The sequence below is a fragment of the Pinus tabuliformis genome, chromosome 1_1, assembly GCF_031772625.1.
Source record: "Pinus tabuliformis cultivar Carrire ecotype Pingquan chromosome 1_1, CPIR1, whole genome shotgun sequence".
NCBI lineage: Eukaryota > Viridiplantae > Streptophyta > Pinopsida > Pinales > Pinaceae > Pinus > Pinus tabuliformis.
This window is the reverse complement of record NC_142297.1, coordinates 931297221-931314711: the sequence shown is the minus strand read 5'-3', so window position 1 is coordinate 931314711 and position 17491 is coordinate 931297221. Positions and strand designations below refer to the sequence as shown.

Below are 17491 nucleotides of genomic sequence, written 5' to 3'. Positions count from 1 at the left end.
TTCTAGTGTTAGTTGCTTCTCCCTTTTTTCAAACTCCTTTATATCCTTGGATCTTTCCTTTTTGGATTATACTCTCCTTCAAACTCTTCTCAGGCATCTATCCTTGTTGATGTTTTGTCCTTTGCCTTCATTTGTTATTTGCTACTTTCTTTCACCTTGGAACCTATTTTTCATATCTTTATCTTGTCTTATTGGTTCCACATCATCTTATTCCATGTGTTTTATTTTCTATCATTGTCTTCACTCATTATGTTCCCCTCTTTTATTTCTTTGTCCTTTATATGTTTTTTATCTTAGTAATTTGTCTTATGTCCCTTTCTTATGGAGTTTTTCTTCTCTTTGGAATCCCTTTATGTTCTTTCAGTGGTCTACTTTCTTAGAGTCCCCTTCATCCACTTCCACCTTCTCTTTTTACCTATCTTTTTGTATTGTGTATTCTCTTTATTAATGTCCTTTCTCTTTTTTATTGTGTCATATCCTTCACCATCCATAGTCTGCTCTTATGTTATTGTCTTCTAACTTGATGTTCAATTAAAAGTCCCTTATGATCATGAGTATACTTAATCACCCATATCTGCTATAGACCTTCATCTATTGTCCATGTTTTATCCATCTTATTGCAATACTAAATTCATGTTTTTGAGACCTCGATGGGGCCATTACAAGGCTCAAGGGTCCCCCCTTGTGGAGTCCTTGCATTATTGTATCATAAATCAATGACAAGAAACTCTCAAGGTTTTGTGAGGCAATGCTCGCAAAACCCAAAATAGGCCCAACTATGTCCTATGCATTTTTTTTCACTTCTACTTGAAATAATTTTCCTTTTACTTTTTCTTGAAACCATGTCATAAGTTCTATCGCTTATGCAATAAAAAATCTAATGGGATATGCATTATTTTCATTGTTAACAACCCTCCCCCTTCAATGATATTTCTTCTAATGATACAAATCCTTTATCCACCATTACATATGTTCCTTACATGATTATTTTCTAATATCCCATAAATTCATTTGAGTAGAAATTAGAAAAATGTTTATCCTTAGCAACATCCAATATCTCATCCCTATCTCGTCTAAAAGACAATTTGTCAATTTCTTTCATTCATATTTATATTTATTATTCTTTCTCAATATTGTATAATGTCATGTCACATGTCCCATTGAAAATTAAACAAAATAACAAAATGTTATTCTCATTTAGTTACTTATATATTTATCTTTATATAAATATCTTTTCCTCTTTCAATTACCTATATTATTCAAAGTCGTAATCTTATTTACCCTAAGTAAATATTGACATAATAACTTATCTAAGGAAAAAACACAAGTAATATAAATGTAAGTAAAATATAACCCTAACAGGCCATTGAAACCATAAATATATTAAAAAAGGAAGACACCAAAATAAAAATTTAAAGAAAAAATTGTAAAAATCTATATTGAAAACTATGATAACTTAGGAATAGAGTTTTTGCGACGATAAAAAAATTGAAGGAAGAGAGCATAAGGCTTTCTAAAGGAAAGAACTTTACGTTTACCGACATTTATAAAAAGAGAAGAAATAAACATTGAAATTAAATAATACATCACCCCCAAAATGAAGAACATCTGTATTGAACATGAATGATAAAAATGTGCAGTAATAAATCAATGATTTAAAAAAATTAAGATGTAATTTATGATATAAACAATGGTGTTGTTTAATTATTATAAGTTTTGAAGTTTTTGTCAAAAAAAAAAAGAATTATTTAGATTTTGATCTTTGTTGTTTATAATGTGTTTTAATAATTTATATAGATTTAATCTCTGACAAATTTTTGGAGCATTTAAATTGTAGAGAATTCACAACTCAAATTTGTGATTCCAACAAATCTCTTTCGAATTATGGGCAAATTAGACTAAACAATAAACCAAAAACCCCTTAGATATTATTAACACTTACATATTTATTTTATTATGAAAGTGTTGTATATGAACTATTCAAATCCGTGGTGAATTTTTTTGAATTGATGTTATTTTTTTATTTATTGTTTTGAAATTTTTAATAGTATGAATTATTTTTACATGAAACAAAACCTCTGAATAAAATTCCCAATAATAAATTGAAACTCCAACATAGTTATTCTCGTGATTCAAAGACAATTTTTGGAGGATAATAGAAAAGAAAAGAAAAGAAAATACATGAGTACCCCTTTGTATCGAAGCCCATTGCCAATAAAAGCTAATGATATAGAATTTGGACACTGGAGTAGTTCCGAGGCTACATGAGAGGGGGACTCTAGTACCTTGGCATGGGGGGCAGCAATAGAGAATTTGAATTCGGAGACTGGAGTAGTTTTGAGGCTACATGAGAGAGGGACTCTGGTACCTTGGCATGGGGGCAATGGAGAATTTGATAGTCTTGCAAATCGAACAATTTAAGACTATTTATGTAGGGGCTTCTATGGCCCGAATTAATGGTGTCTTTGTCATAATGGGTCTTAGAGAGTTGATCACCTCTTTTTCTAGTGCTCTTTCTCCAAGTTTTTATGGTAGATGTTTTACCCTCTTTCCACTTGTTGGATTCTAATCCCTTCTCCTAGTTTTTTTTCTTGTTTGCAATGGCGGGATAAGACGATGGGTCCCTATAAATCTATGCCTGTGTCTATTACCTGTGGCATTTGGAAGGTCAAAAACAAACACATTTTTTAGGACTTCTCTATTAACCGACATTTCATCCTGCCACTAGTTATTGGATTCTTCAATGACTATTGGAGGCCCCTTCCGTCCAAATTTTCCTGTCCTTTCAGCTTTCCTCTATGTTCCAGTTCTGATCATATTGGCTTTTTTATGGTGCTGCACAAGACTCTCAATGTGGGGGTGGTGCTTATATTCATCTTCAAGTGTATGCATCCTTCCACATCCATCTGGGAAAATTTTGATGTCAACACAAACACTAAGGATGGGATCTGTGCATGTTGGACCCTCCTATATTTCAATGCCATGTCACCTCCCTTCAGGTTTAGGTGATTCTAAATGTGTCATCCATTGGGTCACAAGTAACAACCATCTATAGGTCTTATTGAGCCGAGAGCTCATTCTACAATCCAATATGAAGGGGTGTGTAATTATGTCAATGCTCAAATTGGAGTTGACACATATCCCTTAAAAAATGCTTTAAATGAAAAAATATTGTCATCTATAATCAAAATACAAATGATTATACATATTTGGATAGTTTTAATTAAAGGCATTATAAAACATTAATAATCTCATTTTCATGTGCTCACTTGGTTAGTTGATATTTCACTTTCACTCATTCAATAATAAATAAAATATTTCCATGTCTATGTTCAATAATATAGTTTTATATAACTTTACAGAGACAAAATAATAATAATAATAATAAACTTATATTTCTCCTATAAATATTTCAATATAGAACTTAAATTGTTTGAATATATATATATATATATTATAAACATAAATTGTATATCCCTATGGGCCTTAATGTTTACCTTTCTAAAATATTTCAATGTTGGAAAGAAAAAAGAAATAATTAAAAGTAAAATAAGTTAGTTTAAACGAAAAATGTATAACTCATTCAATTTTTACTATAAAATATTAATAATAAAAAATTATTCAAAAATACAATGAAAACTTGGTCTATATAGAAAAAGACAAAAAGACAAAAAACCATTATAGTTCTATCTAAATCATGGATTTATCAAGCATTAAAATGATTAAATCTCTTAATGTGTAAATCTTTTTCCAAATTTTACATTTTAAAAAAAAATTGCATATAATAACTCTCAATAAATCCGTAATTAAAATAGATCTATACTAATAATTAAACCATTAAATTAATAAAATTACCACTTAAAAACAAATTTCACTCTCTTAATTTTCAAGATATCTACGTATAGTGAAACCCACAGGCGGACTCTCTATCTAATCAAGCTCTCAGTAGGGAAGATGAAGAAAAAAATGGAACGACACACCATTAAGAGTGGGTATTTTTCTATTTCTACATGTCAGCACATTCATGTTAACAGCTCAGCATCCAGCAGGTGGGGTGAATACCCCACCTGGGACACAGGAATAATACATGTTTTCGTTGAGCTAACACTTTGCATAATTCTAACCGTCTTTTCTTTTCTTTTTTCCATATATGGTGCAGGCTGGTTTTTTTAAATGTTTTGATTCAGCTAGCACTCTGCATAATTTTAACCGTTTTTTTGCCCCCCCTCTTCTTCTTTTTTTTTTTTGGCATATATGACATAGGCTAGTGTTTTGAAATCATGTGTTGTAAAGTTAACATGTGGAGCTCCATTTCGAGTCATGTTAGTAGTTTTTATTAGTACTCTCATAAAACCGTATCAGTGTTTTGTGGACATATTCTGGACATTATGACTACTACTTTTTTTGTATCTGATCTTTCAGTTTATGGAGTTTATGGGGTTATATATCTGCAGCGGATATGCCCTTATGGGGTTAGGGGTTATATATCTGCAGCAGATATGCCCTTATAATCTACTGTCTACTATAAACTTCCCTAAAAATGATTCTGTATATATACTCTTCAACCACACAAAGGATTCACGGGTTGATAGAAAAATGTATGTGTTTTGTGGACGTATTCCGGACATTATGACTACTATCTTTTTTTTATCTGATCTTTCAGATTATGGAGTTATGGGGTTACATATCTGCAGCAGATATGCCCTTATGGGGTTATATATCTGCAGCAGATATGCCCTTATAATCTACTGTCTACTATAAACTTCCCTAAAAATGATTCTGTATATATACTCTTCAGGCACACAAAGGATTCACGGGTTGATAGAAAAATGATTGATTGGTATGGGATGCTCACAAATCATATTTCCAACTGATTAATGCACGCAAATGATTCACAGGATTCAGTTATTGGTTAACGAATCATCACAAGTGGAACCATGCCAGCTAGACGAATGCTGCATGGATTTACAAGCACTCCCCTTCCGAGAATCATAAATTTCAACAAGGACAGCAACTGGAGGAATACGTAAGCATGATAACAGAACTAATCTTCAGGAGGATAAAATAGGGTACGTAAAACCCTCGTTCTCATATGTTTAGGTCAGATTTATTTTGACTTGGCCTATTTAAATTACGCGGTTTGACTTTTCCAGTGTGTTTTTCCTCTGGGAAACCAATTGCTACAGACCCAGATCCATTTTGGTCGATGCCCTAGTTTGTTTTCACACTGAAGCAACTTGGCATGTGAGTCTGTGACTCATTCGCAGACATCCTTACCATTCAACTGCAAGATCCGTGTCTATGTACCACAGTCACTATCACCCCCATTTGAGATAATGTACCTGAAACTAGGGCAGTTCCTATTTTAGACCCCATTGAAACATAAATGCTTCTAACATGCAAGGGAAATAACAGTTTTCTTGCTGCTAAAACTCCAAAGTCAATTTTGAAGGAAATATAAATGCAAACAAACTGCTATACTCCCAGCATGTCAGACTGCATTTATGTTTCAATAAGATCTGAAATAGGACTCGCCTGAAACTAGGGCTCTTGTTGACAGTAGTGTGGAATGTATAATGCCTGTGAAAAATCAGGATTTTAGCTATATATACTCTTCAGGCACACAAAGGAAAGTCATGCAGTCTCCATGACCAACCAAATGTTAAATTTGTAATTTCAACAGCACAGGGCAGTTTTCGGAAAACCGCCCCGGTCTCCCCGCACCGCCTTTGGCAAAAGGTTGTATCCGCTGGAGGGGACCCGACACAATCAGGATGCGCCACGCGTCCCCTGTACAACTCCAAATCCGCCCTCTCCCCAGACGCTAAAGGTCGTTTTGTTTGCGCGACCTTGGCGAGCGAATTGCGTTGGATCAGGTCAGGAGGCTCGGATCTGCGCGAAGCTGCGTGGACTTTAATGACCGGGCCCAACGAATAAGGTGGCGACACGTGGCACTGAAGTGACGTCAGCCGACCCCGCCCGCGTCAAAATGAAATTTTTTTTGTGTCGTTTTTGTGGTTGACCGCCGTGGAGGAAAAGTAATGGTTTTTATGGGTTTTACGTGGAATTAGGCGGCGGCTTTTAATGTGGTAATGGGCATACGTCCCATATGTTTTTTTTTTACGTAGAATTTGGTGAGGCCATTTAATATGGTTATGGGCCATTTTTTTATATGTTTTTATATATGGTCATGTAAGCTAGCGTGTGTCAGTGGACCTGGTTGTAGTGTGTATTGTGCCTGCGCACGCAAAAAGGTTTTAGTGTGTGAGTGTGGTGGCTGCGCTCGATTGCGCATGAAAATTTTTTTTAACGCACAGCAGTGCGAAAGAAGCTGAAAAAACAGGGAAAATAACACTGTGAAGTGTGCGCGGGTTGTTCACAGAGAACAGGGAAAACAATGTTGCATTGTGCCTGCGAGCTGTAGTATTGTTCATGAAGAACAAAGGGTGTGCCTGAGCGGCAGTATAGTTCATGAAGAACAGATGGTGAAGAGCCTGCGCGCTGGAGTTTTTATGAAGAACAGAGAAGTTGTGCCTGCGCAATAGTTGCATGAAGAACAGGCAAATGAATGCACAGAAGAAAGCACAGCAGTGCTGGAAACATAACATAGGCAAACTGTTATGTATTGTTGACCATAAAGAAAACACAGGAATAGCTTGGAGCTGTTTTGTAACACCCACAGCAGTGGAAGACCAGAAAAGAAGGAGACAGAGTTTCTCCAGTGAATCCCTCTCTGCGTAGAGGATGAAAGTTGTAACAGTTTTTATTTTTAAGCAATAGAAAATGTTTTATGCTGTTGTAATGGACTGTGTTCTGAGTTAATTTTTTTTTAAAAGAGGTTCTCTGCAAAAGATCCTGGACAAAAGAAACAGAGCATTGCCTCTGTGGTGGTTATTTTGTCTGGTTTTGGTATTTTCCCATTCAAAAATACCCAACAGTGGTATCAGAGCTAGTCCAGGCTCTTTGAAGGCTCAAAGACGCTGAAGGAAGGTGTTGCTGCAGCAGTCAAACCTCTCCAGCAGTGTGAAGCCTCAGCGAAAAGGGTTAAGGTATTTCTCAAAGCTTTCCTTTGTGTTACTGTTATAGAAACAGTCAGTGATTAAAAAAAACACAGTCAAGTATTTAAAGCCTAGTTAAGAATGGCAAGGTCAAAGAAGAAAGCCTCCAGGCCTGTTAAAAATGTGTCTCCCTCCTCTACTAAACTAGAAGGCAATCCATTAGAATACATTCTATTTGAAGTTCCAAAGTTTGATGGAAACTTTGATGTATGGGAAATAAAGATGAGGGCTTTCCTAATGTTTGAGGGGATTGAAGTCTGGGAGTCAGTGATTGATGACAGCAAGATGGATAAAGAATCCATGGAGTATGATGCACAAGCAACAAAGACTATCTTGGATGGACTGCCTGATTCTGGAAAGAAGAATCTAGGAAAATATACATCAGCAAAGGATATATGGGACAGACTGCATGACCTTCATGCAAAGGGAGCACTGACCATGACAATGAGTCAAGAAGAAACTTATGAACCCATCATAGAAGCTGAGAATGAAAATCTTGACCTCATCAAGCTTCAAGTAAAAGAAAGGAATGAAGAACTTGCCAAGCTCAAGAAGGAGCTTGATCAATGCAAGAGGAAACATCATGAAGAAGTCATATCCATGACAAATCAGCTGAATAGTGCAAAGAAGCAAGAAGATGTCTTGACAAGTGAACTTGAACAAAGACACAAGAGAGTGAACAAACTTGTAGAAGAGATTGGACAGTACAAGGTAGAGGTCTCCTCCCTTAAGTCCGAACTACAAGAAGCCAAGAAGCAGGCACAAGGAGCTGAAAAGAAAATGAAGAGCAGTCAAGCAAAAGATGAAGAAATCTCCAAAATGAAGACAGATATTATCTCCTTCAAAATAGTAGCAGCTGAAGCTACTCGCAGCAAGGAAGAAACTGAGGGACAACTAGCAAAGAAAAATAATGAATGTGAAAAGTTAGAAGAAGAGATTGTCCTCCTCAGGAAGAAGGTTGAAGGGATGAACAAGATCATGAAGAGCTCTCAAGCTTTGGATGACATGCTCAGCTATCACAGATCCCCATCTGATAAATCAGGACTTGGGTATGTAGGTGAACCCTCAAACAAGGATGAGGATGCTTTAAGCAAAGGAGATGTGAAGAAGCCAAAAAGAAATGGTGATGCTCCTAGTTCCAGCAAAGGCAAGGAGAAAAATGAAGGCAGCAATAAAAGAAATCCTGCTCCAAGTGGAAAACCAGCTCCAAGAAGAAATGTAGCTGATGTCAAAGAGGCAAGAGGCAATGGTTATCATCAAAGGATCTCAAGGCAGCAAGGGTTCAGAAGTGCATCAAGAAAACCTCCATCTCCCAGGTACCAAAGTTCATTTTATGGTTATTGTTATGCTTGTTCAAACTTTGGTCATATGGCAAAAGACTGTAGAGCATTTCATAAAGATAAATGTTGTGGTCTCCGAAAATCTCCAAGAAACAATTTTAGAAGAAATCATGAAATGTTATTCATGAACAATGTTGAATGTTTCAAGTGTCATAACATTGGGCATATGGCACGAGATTGTAACTTAACATGGGATCTTACACAAGCTAGACCCATGCAAAAGAAGAAAGTTACACAAGTATGGAGAAAGAAGGAAATACAGCCTGAAAGTCCCTTGAGCTCTCCCACTGATCTAAGTCTCTTTTAAGAAAACCTTGCTGAAAGAAGATAAAGCATACATTAAAGGGGAGCTTGTAATTTTTTTGTTTGTTGAACTGTATTAACAGTCACTCCTTGATGAAGACTTTTTTTATAAAGGAAAAATATGAAGTTAAATCTGCCATAAAAGCAGAGAAGAAAAAGGGGCAGCGCTCAAATGTGAAGTGCAGCAGCGCAATAAGAAAAGTATGCAAAGCATGGAAACCCTCAGAGCAGTGGGAAGACAGAACATAAAACAGCAGCTTGAATTTTTTTTATGGAGCACATGCATTGAAATGCATAGCATGGAATGTAGTTTTCTTTTATGTAATGTGAGAGAACATACTCATAGCACAGTGAGTATAATACACAGCAGTAAAAAAAATGTAATGTTTTTCTTCATATGCAATGCAGCATGCAAAGAAACGCATAAAGAAAAACAGGGACAGCAGATTTTTAATGCACATGGGTGAATGATAATGTGTGGCAGCAGAAAAATGAAAGGAACTGCACAACAGTGCATTGTGTAAAAAAAATGAATGAAGACTAAGATTGTGTGAAGCAAGGGTGTAAAAAGAAAAGGCAGCAACCCGTGTTAACAGGAGTTAGTGTATGGGCACACAGCAGTATGATGAAACAAAAGGCAGCCACAGTGCAAATTGCAGAGGCAACGCAGCAGCAAATAAAAACCCAGGGATGATAGAGTCTATGGTTATGAGTATGGACAACAGTACATAAGAAAATGCAGCAGCATGAAGTTTTGATGAAGAAATGAAAGGTAATGGACAGCAGCAGATGTAAATGAAATTTTTTCTTTACAGCAGTAAATGTATGTGTAATGAATGTGTTGTTCATTGAATTGAAATGCAATATATGCAACAGCAGTGAATGTAAGAAATATTTACACACAGCAGTGTAAATTTGTAAGTTGGGACAGTGTAATTGCTCCAGAAAAGACAGAGTATTTTGTCTTTGAAAAGTGCACAAGCAGTGCAAGTGTAGACACAGCAGTGTGGGGTAGACACAGTAAAGAAGATGGCACAACAGTGCAACAGAGAATATGCAGCAGCATAAAAGAACAATGTAATGAGTATGCACAACAGTGCAATGATTGTATTGTTTTGAAACTGCATCTAAAGCAGTGTTTGGCAGTAATCCCTCTGTGAGAGGAAGTGAAGTTCTTGGTGAATCCCTCTGTCAAGAGGAAGGTGCTTTTCAGCACAGTCATTTGGTCAATCCCTCAGTCAAGAGGAAGGTGCTTTTCAGCACAGTCACATGGTTAATCCCTCTGTCATGAGGAAGGTGCTCTTCAGCACATTGTAATGGTGAACCCCTCTGTCATGAGGAAGGTGCTCTTAAGCACAGTTTCAGGTTAATCCCTCTATTAAGAGGAAGACAACTTTGTTTGTTTGTGAACTGCATCAGAAGCAGTTGGTGAATCCCTCTATGTGAGGATGATATCTTTGTAACAGCAGTACTGAGGAATCCCTCTACGAGAGGAAGTGTTTGGGTATGTCCTAATGCCCAGCAGTTGAAATTAAAGGGGAGTGTTAAATTTGTAATTTCAACAGCGCAGGGCAGTTTTCGGAAAACCTCCCCGGTCTCCCCGCACCGCCTTTGGCAAAAGGCTGTATCCACCGGAGGGGACCCGACACAATCAGGATGCGCCACGCGTCCCCTGTACAACTCCAAATCCGCCCTCTCCCCGGACGCTAAAGGTCGTTTTGTTTGCGCGACCTTGGCGAGCGAATTGCGTTGGATCGGGTCAGGAGGCTCGGATCTGCGCGAAGCTGCGTGGACTTTAATGACCGGGCCCAACGAATAAGGTGGCGACACGTGGCACTGAAGTGACGTCAGCCGACCCCGCCCGCGTCAAAATGAAATTTTTTTTGTGTCGTTTTTGTGGTTGACCGCCGTGGAGGAAAAGTAATGGTTTTTATGGGTTTTACGTGGAATTAGGCGGCGGCTTTTAATGTGGTAATGGGCATACGTCCCATATGTTTTTTTTTACATAGAATTTGGTGAGGCCATTTAATATGGTTATGGGCCATTTTTTTATATGTTTTTATATATGGTCATGTAAGCTAGTGTGTGTCAGTGGACCTGGTTGTAGTGTGTATTGTGCCTGCGCACGCAAAAAGGTTTTAGTGAGTGAGTGTGGTGGTTGCGCTCGATTGCGCATGAAAATTTCTTTTAACGCACAGCAGTGCGAAAGAAGCTGAAAAAACAGGGAAAATAAAACTGTGAAGTGTGCGCGGGTTGTTCACAGAGAACAGGGAAAACAATGTTGCATTGTGCCTGCGAGCTGTAGTATTGTTCATGAAGAACAAAGGGTGTGCCTGAGCGGCAGTATAGTTCATAAAGAACAGATGGTGAAGAGCCTGCGCGCTGGAGTTTTTATGAAGAACAGAGAAGTTGTGCCTGCGCAATAGTTGCATGAAGAACAGGCAAATGAATGCACAGAAGAAAGCACAGCAGTGCTGGAAACATAACAGAGGCAAACTGTTATGTATTGTTGACCATAAAGAAAACACAGGAATATCTTGGAGCTGTTTTGTAACACCCACAGCAGTGGAAGACCAGAAAAGAAGGAGACAGAGTTTCTCCAGTGAATCCCTCTCTGCGTAGAGGATGAAAGTTGTAACAGTTTTTATTTTTAAGCAATAGAAAATGTTTTATGCTGTTGTAATGGACTGTGTTCTGAGTTAATTTTTTTTTAAAAGAGGTTCTCTGCAAAAGATCCTGGACAAAAGAAACAGAGCATTGCCTCTGTGGTGGTTATTTTGTCTGGTTTTGGTATTTTCCCATTCAAAAATACCCAACACCAAATAATGGATGGCAAGGACATATCACAAAGCAACTCAGAGGGATATCTACTTATAATGGGACATAGATTCATACAGCAAGTTGCAGTATCATAAGCTAATAGATCAAGAAAATAATATTACCTATCCTTTATATTAAGACAAACGTATAGAAAGTAGGATATTAACAGGGCTTGTAGCAACTGTGTCATTTCTGACAATATGGGACTCTAAAGCAAGGCTTAAAATTTTTATGATGGCATTATGGTACTGTAAATTTCAAAAATTGGTAATATAGGCACGAAAAAAAGGAATGAATTGCATACAGCTATTTTGATGATAAGATGCGCACCATAAAATCAAATATTTAGATATCATCAACTTCTATTTGAGATATTGTAACTAACGGTTGACACTATTTTCCTTGTTAAATCTATTTATAAAACAAATTTAAAGCATTCAATACATCTATGAAAAAATATCATGTCATAACTTTTTTGGTTTTTACTGTAGAGAAAGAAGTGGGGTTCTCTATGGTGGAGGTGGGGGAGATCCCTGTAAGCTTAATGTCTCTGGAGTTAAGACGGATGTATACTGGTTGAGGGAACTCTGTTTGCAATGCATGCAGGAAGTATAGTTGCCAGGACTTTAAGTATGAAGTGCTATGATTGCAAACCTTGTGTTTCATATGCTGAGGTCTTCCTTCAATCGTTGTAGTTTCGAAAAACGTTTGGGGTTAAGCTTCCTCAAAGATGTCAAACATTCAATACCTGGAAGTTTTTCTAACTCATCACCTTTAAAACTTGAAGTTTTGTCAGCTTCACCAACCCTTCTATGCTCTTCAGCTTCAAGCATTGAGATGCCCTCAACTCCTCCAAAGATATCAATGTTTCAATACCTGGCAGCCCCTCTACTTGATAACACTCACTGATATTCAGATCTTTAAGTTCTGAAAGACCACAAAGCCCTCCTATTTTCCTCAATGCAGTGCAATTGATCAACTCTAACTTTATTAGTGTTGTTGGCAATGCTCCAACGTCCAGCAAATCATGACAAAAGTTCAGGTTGAGACGTTGAAGGTTGGGGCAAATACCTTCATGAAAGGAAACCTCCGATATCCTTGTCTGGAACAGTTCAAGGTGTCTGAGGGAAAACATACATTTTTCAATGGAAGTGTCTGTTTTATGCAACACTCTTTGCCCTCTCAAACCTGTTAATGTTTCAATTTCCCCTTCAACTTTCTTGAATGGAAGTTCCTTTAATGGACATTTCGTTACTTCTAATTGTTCAAGATTGTTCATTTCCATGATACATGGTGGTAAGTGATGTACATTTGACTCCATTATTTTCAACTCTCTCAATTGAGTCAACAGTCTATTGGAATCAGGCAAACATATCAATTTCTAGCAATTCTGTAGACAAAAATTCTCTAATTAGGTAGCCAATAGAAGGTGGCAGCATTTCCAGCGAAGGGGTTCCTAATTTCATAACACCCAGATTGCATAGATTTCCAATGGCACTTGGAAATTCTTTTATGTCTGTACCTAACAAATGCATTTCTTCGGGGGACAATTGATATGCGACTTGGGCAGGCAACACTTCAATTTCCTTACAACCTGAGAGATCTAAGAATTCAAGTTTGCTGATATTTCCCAGAGTTTCATTCGAGATGGTCAACCTTTCGCATGATTTCAAAGAGAGATATTTAAGTTGTATTAAATTGGAAAAGGAATCTGGAAGCATCTGCAAATTGGAACACCCGTACAAGTCAATATGTTGGAGGTTACTCAAGTTCCCAAAGAAATCTCGCAACGATTTCATTTTTGAACATTTATTTAACTCCCAAGTATTTCAACGAGTGTCTCTGACAGAATTCATCTGGCAAAGTTTCCAGCTCAACGGACATATTTTGGAATTTTAGGACAATCTTCTCCAGGGGCTTCAGTTTCCCTATGGACTTTGGAAACTTTAAAAGGTTAGCATTTATATCCAACTCCCTCAACTGCATAGGTATCTGCAATGTTCACATTTACACTTAGGATGCCAATTTTTTAACATTGTGGTATATTTGCATACAATACAAAGGAGTATAAACGCAAGGTGCAAACATATGTTGTTTAACAGATGCAAAGTGAAGATAAAATCAGGAAGGATAAAAAAAGACAAACATATGTGCATAAAAGATTTAGAGTTGAAATAAATCTACGCTAGTTTAAAACAAATAAAAAGTATTGTTCTTTTTCCAAAACTAGTTCACTCCTAGCTGTAAGAACATGGAGGCGTAATAGAAAGGGAAAATGAATGACAGCTTTTTGTAACTTGTTAAAGGATTTACTCTATACTTATTGATAAGGACAGTTCAATTAGCAATCGGCATGTTTTAAAGTATTATGTAAATCATGAGATTAGTATTATGTAAATTTCTGTGGACAGTTCAATTAGCCATCAACTTGTTATAAAGTATTACGTAAATCATGAGATTAGTATTATGTAAATTTCTGTGGGACAAACCAAAAAAAATATTACATACCTGGAATTTGTATTTTCTACCCCCAACGTTTTCAATCTGCTTCCCTGCACTTGTAAAACCCTTAAACTTTCCATTGGAATCCAGGGAGGCAGGCAAGAGTAGGGATAGTTATACCAGCACAGCCATATGAGATGCGGTGACTGCAAACTACTGAATATGTTTTTCAAACAATCACTTTTAGTCCTAAGCAGCTCCACAGAATTTTCACATGATTGGTGATGAATTATTCTGGCTAACAAATTCGAACTACTGTACCACCTAGTTCGGCTTGATCTTCCTTGAACCATGTTAATCCCGTGCACCTAAATTGTTTTCTGAAACTGTTAGAAACAATAAATTGATATCCTAGAAAACTTCATAAAGTCAAAATTTAGCAGACTAAAATTTGAGAACACATAAATACTAGTTTGAAATTGATTACAAAAAGCTTCAAAAGTATAGAGGTGATAGATCATTATGAAGAAGGATGTCAGTTGGGCACCAAAGTCGACGCAGAAATCCTAGAGGTTCTTTATCCAGCATATCTCTGCCCATGTCTCTAAGATGGGTGTGCATTCTAATAGAGTTTTTGTTGTCAACCTCCACAAGACAGTAGTTCTCTAGGTTCTAAAGAGCTAACGATCCTTCCAAGCTGGATGCATACCATATTCTTATGGCGGTATCCCTGTCTTCCCCTATGAAGAAACAGACAACGTCTAAGAATACCTACTTCTCTTCTAAATCAAGATTGTCATAGCTAATTTTAAGAGTGCTCTGTACATCTGTGGGAAGTATTTTGGAGATTTTGTGCAATTGCGCAATCCAATACTCCAAATCATGTTTTCCATGAAGAAGCGCCCCGAGCACTTTTAGAGAATGGTAATCCATCAGGCATCCAAAAACATACTAACTACTTGTTCAAATCCTATAACAGGACGAGGCTGGAGGAAATCATGCAAGAAGAAGAGCTCTTGGGAATGTGGCCGATTAAGGCCTGATAGTTTGTATATAGACGGCTCTACTATTCCCGAGCTTGTGAGAACATTCTTATTGCGAGATGCAACTAAAACTAAGCTTCCAGAATCAAGGGCATCCCTCATTGGCAACAATAATGTATCCAGCTGTTGAACATGGTCCACATCGTCTAAAATTATGAGAGCATGAACAGATGAGAGATGCCTTCCGAGCTTCTCTTTACCTTCATCAGTGTTGTATATTTGCATGTTCAATTGGGTTAAATTGTTAATAAGTATACTCTGCAAGGAACTTAAATAATTCCTAGCAGCACTTTCTTTGACATCAGACAAGAAGCAAGATCGATTGTAATATGACCAGTTCCGATTGAAGAATTCTTTTGCAAGGGTCTTCTTGCGAACTCCACCAAGACCCACAATTCCCACAACTCTAGCATCATTGCTTCGCTACTGCAATAGCACTGTATTTTCAAAATCTTTTATTTTTTCATTTAGACCAGTTGGGTATCTGGCCACATTTAGTGGTGTTTTTCTAACCTTTTTCAACACTCGTTGCACGACCTGATCAACCAGCTGCCCCTCATTCTTGAATAATATAGCATAACAAGTAAGAAAACCCTACAAAAGTGTCATATATCTAATCTATCCAACATGAAATTAAAAACTAAGAAGATCAGGAAGAGTTTGAGGTCCTCACTCACCCATTATATGCCTCCAGCTCGAAACCACTTATTTCTGCAACATCAAAAAGTGCCTTCCTCCATTTTTCAATAGTGTTGTAGTCATATCGTTGCTTTTCTTGATGTGTTTGAGGGTCCAATGTTTTCTTCTCTTCGAGTGTGCGCAGGGCTTGAGCATACACTCCGTTTTCACCCTTCGTCCACCTAAGATCTGAAGGCTTCACACCGTAGAAAACAGGAATAATGGTTGACCCTGACTCCACCATCAGTAGTAGCTCATTCATACACCAATTTGATTCCACATAATTGGGAGAAAATATTGCGATATGTACAGAGGCTGTTCGAATGGCGCCTTCTATTTGAGAAGTTAAGCTGTCTCCCTCCTGCAATTCCTCAAAGTCCAGGAAAATTCTCAATCCATGTACAAGAAGGCGATGGTAGAGATGGTTGGTAAGGTCTTCTTAACATCTGGCCTGCAATTCCTCAAAGTCCAGAAAAATTCTCAATCCATGTACAAGAAGGCGATGGTAGAGATGGTTGGCTAAGGTCTTCTTAACATCTGGTCCCCGATGGTTTATAAACACATCATAGTAGCTGCTGGGGGTGGCAGATGCAGCCATGGAATTGGAAGAGGAAGCAGATGTACATGCCATTGTAAATGAAAATAAGATGACACAGAAGGAAAAGGGAAAAATAAAAGGAAACTATAAGTTGGGAGCTACGTTCTTGAATAGTTTGGGAAGGTGCTCTCCCACAATTTCTCAGTTTAACTATGTAGAATTCCTGCTTCTCCCCATCTTAAAAGAAAAAATTGTATAGTCAATTATCATTCAGAACATTTCTACTCATCCCCATCTTAGAAAGAAACAATTTCTCAGTTTAACTATGCAGAATTCCTGCTTCTCCCCATCTTAAAAGAAAAAATTGTATAGTCAATTATCATTCAGAACATTTCTGCTCTTCCCCATCTTAGAAAGAAACAATTTCTCAGTTTAACTATGCAGAATTCCTGCTTCTCCCCATCTTAAAAGAAAAAATTGTATAGTCAATTATCATTCAAATCATTTATGCTCTTCCCCATCTTAGCAAGAAAAAATTGTATAGTCAATTATCATTCAATGATGTAATCGATGATCATTTCCACATAAAACCATGATGATCTAGCTTCTTGAAGATCCCAAATATTATGATGTTGTAGACCTAGTCGTGTGATATTAATTAACACCAAATTCATTATTCATCAATTGACATGAAACTGCAATATTCGCAATTTCCTGGTAACGTGCTATATAAATGCCACCCATTGGCATGAAAGTGGAATCTTCCCTTTTTCTTGATATTGCCAACGTAAGCAACGGCCCCTCATTACTCAGTTGACTTGAAACTAGCAGTTTCACATTTTCTTCGTCGTGCTAAGTGACCCCAGCTTATCAAATCAATCAAAGCAATTGATCTTAGAGGATTCCTTCACATTTTCTTCGTCGTGCTAATGTAAGTTGTGACCCCAGCCTATCAAATAGTTCAAAGCAATTGATCTTGGAGGATTCCTTCACATTTTCTTCTTTGCGCTAACTTAAGCTATGGCCCCAAATTATCAAATAATTCAAAGAAATCGATCTTAGAGGATTCGTTTAGAAGAATCCGGTTTGGTTGGATTTTTTTTTAGGCAATTTGATTTATATTATTGTTGGTCAAGTTTTAATTTTTGATATTTGAAAATATATTCTTAATGTAATTGGTTTAGTTTCACATATTTTTATTACATTTATATTGTGAAATTTAATAAAATTGTGTAATCTTTAGTGATACTTACCATTCATATATATATA

The 17491-nt window shown here is 37.0% G+C and overlaps 1 protein-coding gene across 1 annotated transcript; it reads right to left on the bottom strand.

Annotated features, from left to right (window-relative positions):
* Positions 1 to 14895: 14895 nt before the first annotated feature.
* Positions 14896 to 16315, bottom strand: LOC149217492 (disease resistance protein Roq1-like). Its single transcript, XM_089390230.1, has 3 exons — positions 16136 to 16315; positions 15684 to 16045; positions 14896 to 15424 (listed from the first exon to the last, which is right to left on the bottom strand). Exons 1-3 carry the CDS (start codon positions 16313 to 16315, stop codon positions 14896 to 14898), a joined length of 1071 nt encoding a protein of 356 aa, XP_089246356.1.
* Positions 16316 to 17491: the final 1176 nt, after the last annotated feature.

Excerpts from the sequence above, each read along its gene's own strand:
- LOC149217492 (XM_089390230.1), bottom strand. The coding sequence starts at position 16,315 with ATGGCATGTACATCTGCTTCCTCTTCCAATTCCATGGCTGCATCTGCC. Across the intron at positions 16,046-16,135 it reads TGGACTTTGAGGAATTGCAG|GAGGGAGACAGCTTAACTTC; the intron begins GCCAGATGTTAA and ends GAGGAATTGCAG. Across the intron at positions 15,425-15,683 it reads GAGCTGGAGGCATATAATGG|CAATGATGCTAGAGTTGTGG; the intron begins GTGAGTGAGGAC and ends GCAGTAGCGAAG.